The following is an 11096-nucleotide window of genomic DNA, read 5'->3' on the forward strand; positions in this document are numbered from 1 at the left end:
TGTGTGTGTGTGTGTGTGTGTGTGTATACACATATATGTGCCTATCACTCCTGGATGCAGGCACACACCAGTGTCGGTGTTACATTATAAAGTGCCCCACCTGGAAAGCAGATGAGCTCCTACTACTGCTGACACCGAGGAAGAGGGCTCAGTCTCTCTGGCTTCTGTCCCAACACACAGCAGACTGAGGAATGTCTGAGCTCTGGAGAGAAAGTGGGGGAGCAGCCCTTAAGGGCTACGGAGTGGTTTACCCCAAAGTGGGTGGTAGGAGGATGGGGGGATGAGGGGGATGCAAGGGGTGAAGAGAACCGTGGAGCTTAAGTCATGCCAAAAGGCAATCCCCAAAGGTCAAACTAACCAAAGGGAAAGAGGAGTGTTTAAGAGGGCATCACACTCAATAACAAGGTTGTCAATCTTTCTGCATGACACTGTACTCAGTAGACTGGTGTTTCAAAAATGGGGGGGGCACAGCTCTTCAGGGTGTTTGGTTATCAACCTTTGGCCTGTTGTTGAGTTTTCAACTCTTTAGAGGATGCGAAGAAAGGTATCACCAGTGATTGTTCTTCCTTTCAGGGCAGAGCAGAAAGTCAGAGAAAGAGAGAAAAGAGTGGGTCAGCCCGAGAGAAGAAGGACAGCGAGAGAGAGAGTTACACGGAGACAGACAGAGAAAGCAGGAGAGAAAGGAACAGAGGGAGGCCGAGACTGAGAGAGGAGAGAGAGAGAAAGAGAGCGAGAGCAGGAGGGAGGGAGAGAGAGAGAGGTTAGAATGGTGGTGTCAGCGTGACGTCAGGGGCTTGCTGGATTGAGGTGCTGTGTCCTGCTGATTTTAATCCGCGCTGATTAGGAAAGAGAAAAAAGCAAAGCTGGTGTGCGGCACTCCGGGGGAGAGACAGGAATAGAGTTGTGACTGGAAGCCGCAAAAGAGGGAGGCAGGAGAATAGAAAGGAAGAGAAACTTGCCGAAATAAAAAAAAGATCATTTCAAAGAATAGCAGCAGCATCAAAAACAAGACCACAAAAAAAAATACCGCACTGGAAAATAGGAACCAGAGATACTCAGCGAGGGAAAGACAGACGCAGGATTTGTGAGTACCTTATCGGTTTCTTTTTCCTCTTGTGAAAGAAAAAGAAAGATCAATTTTGTTACTGTTCTTTGTACTGACTCTTCTCCCCTGTGGTCCAACCCCTCCACCCCGCCGTCATCCCAAAGTGCTGTCTTAAGGTCAGTCAGGATGCCCACTAACGGCATAAACAAAGCCCTGAAGCTGCAGTTCGGGCTCATCAACCACGAGAGCCGGTACCTGACGGCGGAGGCCTTCGGCTTCAAGGTGAACGCCTCGGCGCCCAGCATGAAGAAGAAGCAGATCTGGACGCTGGAGCAGGACGAGCAGGACGGCCAGGCGGTGTACCTGCGCAGCCACCTGGGCCGCTACCTGTCCTCCGACAAGGACGGCAAGGTGAGCTGCGAGGCGGAGGAGCCAGACGCGGGCTGCCGCTTCCTGATCGCGGCGCAGTCGGACGGCCGCTGGGCGCTGCAGTCCGAGCTGCACCAGCGCTACTTCGGCGGAGCGGAAGACCGGCTGTCCTGCTTCTCCCAGGCCATCGGCGAGACCGAGCTGTGGGCCGTCCACCTGGCCCTGCACCCGCAGGCCAACCTGCTGAGCGTCAGCCGCAAGCGCTACGCCCACCTGTCGCCCCAGGAGGGCGAGATCTCCGTCGACAGCAACATCCCGTGGGGCGTGGTCTCCCTGCTCACGCTGGTCTACCTGGAGGGGAAGTACTGCCTGAAGACCTGCGACAGCCGCTTCCTCAACCACAACGGCAAGCTGGTGCGGGAGAACGGGCGGGGCACTGGCTACACCCTGGAGCTCAAGTCCGGCAAGCTGGCCTTTAAGGACTGTGAGGGGCGCTACCTGTCCCCGTCCGGCCCCACGGGCACGCTGCGGTCCGGACGCTGCTCCAAGCCCGGCAAGGACGAGCTCTTCGACCTGGAGGAAAGCCACCCGCAGGTGGTCTTCCAGGCTGCCAACAACAGATTCGTCTCTGTCCGGCAAGGTAATCAGCTCCATCACACCCCCCCACCCCACCCCTGCAAGAATCCTCATTTTCTCAAACCTCTTTTGGGCTTTTAGTTCTGTAATGTGCTACCTCATCCCTGTCTGACTGACGGGTTCAGTCATTAGGCAGTTGGTCGCTCTTTAAATTCTGTGAGGGAAGTACTTTTGCTTGTCATCCCACCCCCCCACCCCCAAGGCTGTGTTGCCTCTTACCCATGCTTGTACACTCACACTGACATGCACCATTTGGTGTGTTTTAGCTACAGTAATCAATGAAGAGTCACAACATTGAATGTCAGCACAGGAGTTCCTCATTACCTTGATTCTTTGTAATAGCATCTGTTCTCTCCTGCAAAATCAAGCTGCGCAGGCAGCTTATTATCACCTGGTGAACTCATGTGAATGAATAACGTCATGGGACTGGGTATGACTGACAGATGGAATGTTGGGGTTGTGTCAGGGTTGATGGGAAATGTAGTCTTATGGTGATTTCTTTACAGCACCCAGCAGTGTTCTTTCATTACTACTGCGTTGTGTTTGGTCGCAGTGGCAGGTTGACTATGGCTCTGTGTCATTTGGGTGACATATCCTAATTATAATGACATACATATGTCTGATACATACTGTATGTCTCTCACTCCACTGACAATCAGCAGCGGTCTGTAGAACAATTATATTGCCATGGATATATCGATATGGATATATATGGATATAAGAACGTAACTGCTCAGGTACTGAGGAACATACAATTATTATTATTATTATTATTATTATTATTATTATTATTATTATTACTGTTGTTGTTTTTGTATCATTTCCTGTGGAGTAGCCTGAAATTCTCTGATATTGGATTGTTTTAACTAAATATTATCGTAGGTTAGGTTTAGAGAAAAGTTTAAACAAGAGTCTGAATTCAACCATACTCTGATTTTCTGGTGATTTACTGCCAAGGGAGAGCATCTGTTTCTGTTATCTGTATCTATTTCTGTCTGTTTTAATGTTGCAAGTAGATAGAACTGTCTTATTATACTGCTGCTAGTCAATGTGTTCTCTCCCCACGCTGTCGGCTACCATCTAACCCCTGGATGAAATTTTCAATACAGCCAAGCCGTGTGGAGCCCAGCACTTGAAGGGCCTCTTCAGCATTTTTGTGAGGGTGCATTCAGACAGGACAACAAAGATGTGATTAGGGAGTAAATGAGAACAGATCAGGCCTGTCTGAGATCTATGTAGGCCACCCATAATCCCAGCCAAAAAAAAACTTCTTTTGCTTTGTCATCAATTTAGTTTTGTGACCTCCTCAGTTCCAGCTTCACTGTTTGCTGCAACTGCGGCTGTGAATGTCCCAGATACCTCACAGGTCAACGGAACCCTGTGGAATTGGATCATACTTTTTTTCAACCACAAAAGGCTTGTCTCATCAGGACAGCCTCTGCGCTCAAATAGGAGCACTGTACCGAATGCAATCCTCCGGCACACAATGGCTTTGCTCACACACAGTGCACCACAGTAAGCTCTGCTTGGAGGATGTGTGGGGCTCCACCAAAGTCATCCGTGTGGCCCTTACATGCCTGATGATCTGCAGAATGCCTTTGTGTGGAGAGGTCATGGGGCTCAGCCTGTGCCACTCAGAACCCCAGATCCCCCCTTTTTTGCTCAGTGATTCCATGTCAGTTTGCACCGGGATCCTGTGTGCATTTCTGTGTGTGCGTGTTCACACTTGTGTGTGCGTGTTCACACTTCTGTGTGCGCAATCATCACTGAATGGTCTTGACTGACACTGCATTTCAGTTTTTGTTTCTGTGATTTAAATGTCACTTTGCACCACTCCCACAACACGGCCATCGCTGAAAGCACGGCGCGTTTCTGTCTGCGTGCGAGAGTGCGCTGTGGCAGGAGCCTCGGCGCAGAGATCACGCGGTTCAGGCAAGGTTAGCTCCCATCCCTTTCAGCTCGGCCTCAATAGGCACACTGCAGTGAAAAGCTGTTTGTTACAAAGGAGCGAAGATCCTGGGGCGGGTAAAAATAGACCAGTGACACTTTTTTGGAACAAGAAGTAGAACACGAAGTAGAACAATCAGCAGCTCATTTTGTGACAAGAGGGAGAGAGGAGGGCGGAGAAAAAAGGGAGGAGGAGGAGGAGGAGGAGGGGGAGGGAGGAAAAAAGGACATACTGAGGGGGGAGTAGGGTGGAGGAGGAGATAAAAACGGACCGAGGTCACGATAGAAAGAGGACGACGAGTGGATTCGGATCATCGAGAGGAGATGAGTCAGAGGTGTGGGGCATGGCGAATAATTTCTCCGCTGAGGACACAACACCTCTCTCAGGCCGGTCTGCTGGTCCTCTGTGGAGCCTCACCCACAGTAAAGGAACCGCAGCACAGCGGGGGGATGAGGGGAAACTGGATCAGAAACCTTTGCACAAATGGGCAGCCATGGCCTTTGCAGAGCGAAGGCCAATGTGGACTCTGGCCATCAGTGCTATGAGGTTGTGAACGAAGTCACACATGCAGTTGACTGGCAAAAATGATTAGGAGCTGTAATCACGCAGATGAGGCCTCCTTTGTTTTCGCTATAGGTTTTCACTTAGGAAATCGAACATCACTTTGGACGTGTCCTGGGAACGGCTCTCGGTTTATGAGGACGAGTGCAGGGGTCACAGCGTCGTGAAACAGAACCTGCCGAATGTCACAGAGGGGTAGGCGAAGGTCACAGGAAGCGTTTTTGGTGAGACAGGGTGCAGGCGGAGAGGGAAGGGACTCCGCCCCCAAAGAAATGATAAAGACAGAGAAAAGATTACCTCATCCTCTGACACCCCAGGCCTTCTTCCTGGGAGGGGCCAGAAAGCGCTGACCCACTCACAAAAAATTAAGAAATGAAGATTATTACTATTATTAGTTGTAGTAGCAGTATACAGTATATAAATTATACTAATATCATATCAATAGTCAGAGGACTGTGTTCGATGAAAACTGAACTACATACTAAAAAATGCTCCAGCTCTGAGTAGGGCATGTCTGAAGAGGTCCAAAACTCAAAGGCTGGAAATGGCGCCGCATTATGATGTCACACAGTTTAGAATCACCATGGTCACAGGGTCACATGGTCACTCGTTAGTCGAGCTCACTCTGGAAGGATTGACTGCGACAAGGCGGTCATTGCGAGTCCCTGGAGTACGGTCGAGACTCTGAACTAAAGCTGTCCTTGTTTCCCACAATTCAGCATAGAGAGCTGCAGTCTCAGGCGCAGAACCTCTTAGCCAATGAGAAAGCAGAAAGAGTTACACAGCAAGATATCTGAGCATTCCATAACAGCAGCCTGTCATTGACTCTGTTGAAATCTGAGTGAATATTAGTATCAAAACATAACAGGTCAGAAACTGGGTAACATGTACACCAAGCTCCTCATCTCTGTCTGAAGCAATTATTGAAGAGAAACTTCCACTCGCGTGTTCTTTGTCTTTGAAAATCCTGTACCGGCTGTTTGTTGCGGTAATCTCATCATCTAACGTACTTACAACGTTACAGAGTGAGTGCATGTTGAGGTTATGACAGTGTCTGGTCATTCTCTTCTGTCTTGGTCAGTTCCTCCATTGTGAGCATGGCTTTGTAGTTTACAAGCCATGACTGCTAACTGAAAAAATGTTTCTAAAGCCTTTCTAAACCCAGTCTGAAAACACCACTGTCATAATACAGCCATTCTGTGAATCACTATGGTTCAGCATGAATTTGTATATATCTCTCACACACACACACACACGCACGTGTGCACACACTCACACATACACACACATGCGCGCACACACACACACACACACACACACACACACACACACACACACACACACACAGGCCAGATACTGCAGAGCAGCAGACAGCTGTGGGCAGATCCTAAGATGGCTGATGGCCCACTGCGTTCCATCTGAAATGGAGCGTTTTCTTCCTGAAAGAATCTTTTTGGGAATGGCGCAGGTAAAGCTGCTTACACGGCCCCGCGGCGCAGATTTACACTCCCCACTGATGGAATTACTGCCATCGAGCGAGTGAATGAGTGAGCCAGGGAGTGAGTGTGCGGTGGGGTGGGGTGCGGATTATTGCAGTAACGGGATTAAAGGAATGCTTGAGGGATATTTCTGTGGTGTCTAATTCGAGCATCAGCAGACACAGTCTGCCACATACGCTTTCATTTGTGCGATTTGCAAAGGCGGCGGGTTGCGCTTTTGCGGACTTTGATCCCTTTCGGACTGTGAAAAGGGAAGCGCGCTCAATCAGCTGTCGGGGCGGAGTCCCTGCGTGTCTGACCATTACAGTACATGCTGTGTGTGGACGACGTCTGTGTGTATATGCTTGCGTGTGTGTGTGTGTGTGTGTGTGTGTGTGTGTGTGGTTGTGTGTGTGTGTGTCTGTGTTTGCATGTGTGAGAGTGCATGTGTATGTGTGTGTATGTGTTTGTACCACTGATCTCAGAGGAGATGGAGAGGTGGTTAGAGACTTAAGCTGCTTTATAATAGTGATTGGGGAGACCCACGCACATTTTTGCATTATACAGGGAATCTTAGCAGAAATGGTCGCTCCCCCCAACACACACACAAACACACACACACACACACACACACACACACACACAGACTTTCAGGTTAAACTCTATCCCTTAAACCCCACTGGGGACCAAATTACAGGTATCAAACTGCGGTACACTTTCAGAGAAACTTGTTTGATGTTTGATGATTCATTCTATTCTGCTTGGAGTCGTCTGAGCAGAAGACTGGAAAAAAGTGCTAAGGTATTACTGTGAAGCATTCTTTTGCTTTGGAGTAAGAAATGCTTAGCTTAGCCCAGCTGGGTGCACTAATTAAAATGCATCCGGCCTTCAATGTGCAATTTTCTTTGTTTCCTACGTACAGGGCTGTGAGTAAACCCTGACAAGGGAAGAAACACTGGTCCCTTTTCACTCTGAATAAATTCAGATTGGAAAACAAGACCATGGGGAACTTTTTTCATACCTCTCCTTCTACTTAGCTTAGGTATATACAAGCAGGCATTTTACATTACATTACATTACATTATTGTCATTTAGCAAACGTTCTTATCCAGGGCGATTTACATAGGTTACAATCTTTACATGTGATCCATTAACACGGCTAGATATTTACTGAGACAATTCTGGGTTAAGTATCTTGCCTAAGGGTACAGCGGCAGTGCCACAGATGGGAATTAAACCAGCAACCTTTTGGTGACAAGCCTTACACATTACCACTATGCTATACCTCGACCCAGTGCTACATTTTGAAAGATTTTTGGATTTTTCCTCCATCGGATCGTTTGAGCACAGCCTCAGCCTCCAGCCTCTTGCTTGTTTGAATGTAATCCTGCTCTTTCACTCTGAGCAGCGCTGAAATGTTAAGCTGTACTTTGCAGTGTTACAGGTCATGAAGGCTAAAACCGTGGCTCTCTCTCTTTGTCCAACCAGAGGCATCCTAAGATTGCACTTTTAATCTGTGCTGTAGGACAAATTCCGTCAGTCCATCATTTTGTGTGTGTGTGTGTGTGTGTGTGTGTGTGTGTGTGTGTGCACGTGCGTGTGTGTGTGTGTGCGTGTGTATGTGTGTGTGTGTGTGTGTGTGCATGTGCGTGTGTGTGTGTGCGTGTGTGTGTGTGTGTGCATGTGCATGTGTGTGTGTGCGTGTGTATGTGTGTGTGTGTGTGTGTGCATGTGCATGTGTGTGCGTGTGTATGTGTGTGTGTGTGTGTGTGTGTGTGTGTGTATGTGTGTGTGTGTGTGTGTGTGTGTGTATGTGTGCGTGTGCGTGTGCATATGTGTGTGTGTGTGCATGTGCACGTGTGGGCTTGTGTATGTGTGTATTGAGTCATAAAGACTAAATCCATGGGTCTCTTGTTCTCCAACCACAGGCATTCTAAGAATGTATTTTTAATCTGTACTGTGGGGCACATTCCATCAACACACTTGCTGCATCAGACCTGAAAATGTGTCTGTATTACTCTGAGATGTCTGTGTGTTTGCTACCGTACCTGTGATTGTGGGTATGTATGATTTTGTTTGTGTGTGTGTGTGTGTGTGAGCATGGGTGTGCATACGTGTGTGTGTGTGTTTGTGTGCGCGCACACCGCACATAAAAAAGTGTGTACACATGCATGTGTGTCTGTGTGTATGCATGAGTTTGTGCACATACATATGTGTGTCTGTGTGTGTGTGTGTGTGTGTGTGTGTGTGTGTGTGTGGGTGTGTGTTTGTGTTTGTGTATCACAGGACAAGGACCACACATGCAGCTGACAGGCCTGTAGGCATGGTAGGAGAGAGAGGGTGAGGCCGTATCAAGGGCAAGTCACAGCAGTGCACTAAAGAGCCTTCCAATGAGACACCAAACCAGAAACACAACACAGCCATAGTGTCACACAAGGCAAACCCGCAAAGAGGGAACCAGAAACACCGCACAGTAATGCCACTGGCTGAGCAAGAGGCCTTACCTTGAAACTGGCACCTATCCTGAACCCGCTTTCCATAACAATCAAGCCTAAGTGATGGCACCTGTCAGCAGCTGATTGGGCTGGGCTAAACCATTCAGATTACAACTACGACCAGAGACAGGTTTGCAAACGTTGCTAAATTATTGCACCTAAAGTTGTTTGTCAAGAGCAATGTCAAGCAAGAGCAATGTCAAGTGCATTCAGGTGAAAAGGAAAGTAATGGTTTACCACCATTTGCAGCCTGTCGCCGCACTTACACAGTAAATGTAAGTGTTAAGATGCCAGACTTCACATCAGACTGGATGCACTTGTGTCGACATTATTAACAGAGGGCAGAGAGCAAGGGTAAGCACAGACATGGCAAAACCTCAACACACAAATGACTATAATACAGTGAAAAGCCTTTGAGCAGTAGTGGCCTTTGGAGATCAAGGGCAGTCTGCGCTCATGTTGAATACATATGAATCACTCAGGGTCACTGGGGTGGGAGTGTGATTGATGTATTGACGCCAGATATCTACCATCTTCTAGATAAAAGACATTGGTTCAGGGTTAAGGGCCTCCTAATAATCACCAATGCACAATGCAAGGAAATGTATTTCTTTGCTGTTAAAAAAAAAAAAAGTTCAGGAGATTGCAGACAGGCAGTTAGTGAATTAGCAATTACCCTCAAAATTTAGAGCTCTAATGAAAATAGCTGATGGACTGTAAAATTATTTAGAAAAACATTCTTTGTGTTTCTTTAAAATGCTTTTCTCATATTCTTATATTTGCTTTGTTGAATTAAAGTTCTGTGTGTTGACATTTAGAGTCAATATAATTCTGTCACTTCCTGATAAAAGGGGTACATTAACACCCATAAATATGTATGTTATTATCCCCTGCACCATCTACTTACCATCTGTTCACTGCTTAAAGGTCTGCTAAATGAATAGGTAGTAACACTGATTGCATGTTTTCAAGCGGCATAAGCAAGCTGTTAATGAAAAAAGAGGCCAAGAGTGCTCCAAAACTTGCATCACAGATCACAGGTCACAGGTCACTGGAATGTATAGCACTGCTAGAACCTTGTTTGCATGGTCAAACGAACGTGATCTTTGTTGGACCGTTTTCGAAATTGTGTGAGAATGCCCTCAGTGCAGGGTGTGCAGTAGAGTGGTCCTCCCTGATGGTGGCTCAGGAGTATGGGAGTGGGGGTGTGGGGGGGGAGGTGGAGTGTGCAGAGGCAGGTCATAGCCCTGCAGACCAGTGCTGCTTCACTGTTCATACTTCACACGGTGCGTACATGCTGTGCATACATGGGGGGGATTGGAGGGGGCAGGTCACAGCCCTGCAGACCAGTATCACCTCGCTGATCATACCTCACACGGTGCGTACATGCTGTGCATACATGGGGGGATTGGAGGGGGCAGGTCACAGCCCTGCAGACCAGTATCACCTCGCTGATCATACCTCACAGTCTGCATACCTACATGCAGCGCTCGCGTCGGCTCGGGGAAACTGTCTGCTGAGCCGGTGAGTGCAGAGTGTGCAGCTTTGCTTTTTGTGTGCGTTTCCAGGGGTGAGCATCTCGGCCAATCAGGACAACGAGACCGACATGGAGACCTTCCAGATGGAGATCGACAAGGAGACCAAGAAGTGCATGTTCAGGACCAACGGGGGGACCTACTGGACCCTGGTCTCCCACGGAGGCATTGAGTCGTCGGCCACAGAAGTGTGAGGAAGCCCCCTCCCTAAACCTGTGACCCTCTCACCACATACCCAGCACCCCCCGAAAAACATCCTGATATCAGTCAGCTTCCGGTTTGCCAGGAACCCCAGCATCCCCTGATATAGCCTCCCCTCCAACCTATAGAGGGCACTAACTCGGACAGGTGTTAGTTTCTGCATCTGGAAGACCTTGTGACCGAACACACAGGAAGTGTTTTCACAGCCCTCGGATTGTCTCCTGTATCTGATTCTGTAATTAATCCACGTTTAGTCCTATAAACCTACAGATGCAAGATCCTACTGGTCAACTAATAATCAACAAGCTTTTTTTGTTTTTTTTTTCAGAATGGCTTCATAAAAAAATTGTTAACAATAAAACTATACAAACAGGATACTTAGCCAATTCAGATAATGGCCCACCTGGGTATTGCAGCCTTCTGGGTAAAAAGTCCAACTTTAAGCCCCTACCATACATTCCCACTGTGTAAGTCTTACCCCCTGTGCCCCCAGCAGTTCCTCCTCTAACTGTTTGTTTTACTTTTAAAATGTCATAAGATCCCCAGAGAGTAAAGTCTGGGTCACAAATGTAGGGGTGGCAGTGTAGCATAGTGGTTAAGGAGCAACTGAGGTTGCCGGTTCGCTGGGGCACTGCTGCTGTACCCTTTGGCAAGGTACTTAACCCACAATTGTCTCAGTAGATATCCAGCTGTATAAATGGATAACATAGTAAAAAAAACTGTAACTGATGTAAGTCACTCTGGATAAGAGCATCTGCTAAATACCTGTAACGTAATATAATCTCATGCTGTCTCTGCTGTTGTCTGATCCCCCCCCCAACCCCACCC

At 47.9% G+C, this 11096-nt stretch overlaps 1 protein-coding gene across 1 annotated transcript in view; it reads left to right on the forward strand.

Moving 5' to 3' along the window:
• The first annotated feature begins 947 nt into the window (after positions 1 to 947).
• The window catches only part of LOC118794029 (fascin-2-like), a 16797-nt gene continuing 6648 nt past the window's right edge, over positions 948 to 11096 (forward strand). Inside the window, exons 1-3 of the mRNA XM_036552157.1 lie at positions 948 to 1084; positions 1210 to 2054; positions 10101 to 10257. Coding sequence (XP_036408050.1) covers positions 1232 to 2054; positions 10101 to 10257 — 980 coding nt within the window. The 5' untranslated portion in view covers positions 948 to 1084; positions 1210 to 1231. The remainder of the gene's footprint in view (positions 1085 to 1209; positions 2055 to 10100; positions 10258 to 11096) is intronic.

Source organism: Megalops cyprinoides, chromosome 19 (genome assembly GCF_013368585.1).
Source record: "Megalops cyprinoides isolate fMegCyp1 chromosome 19, fMegCyp1.pri, whole genome shotgun sequence".
Lineage (NCBI taxonomy): Eukaryota > Metazoa > Chordata > Actinopteri > Elopiformes > Megalopidae > Megalops > Megalops cyprinoides.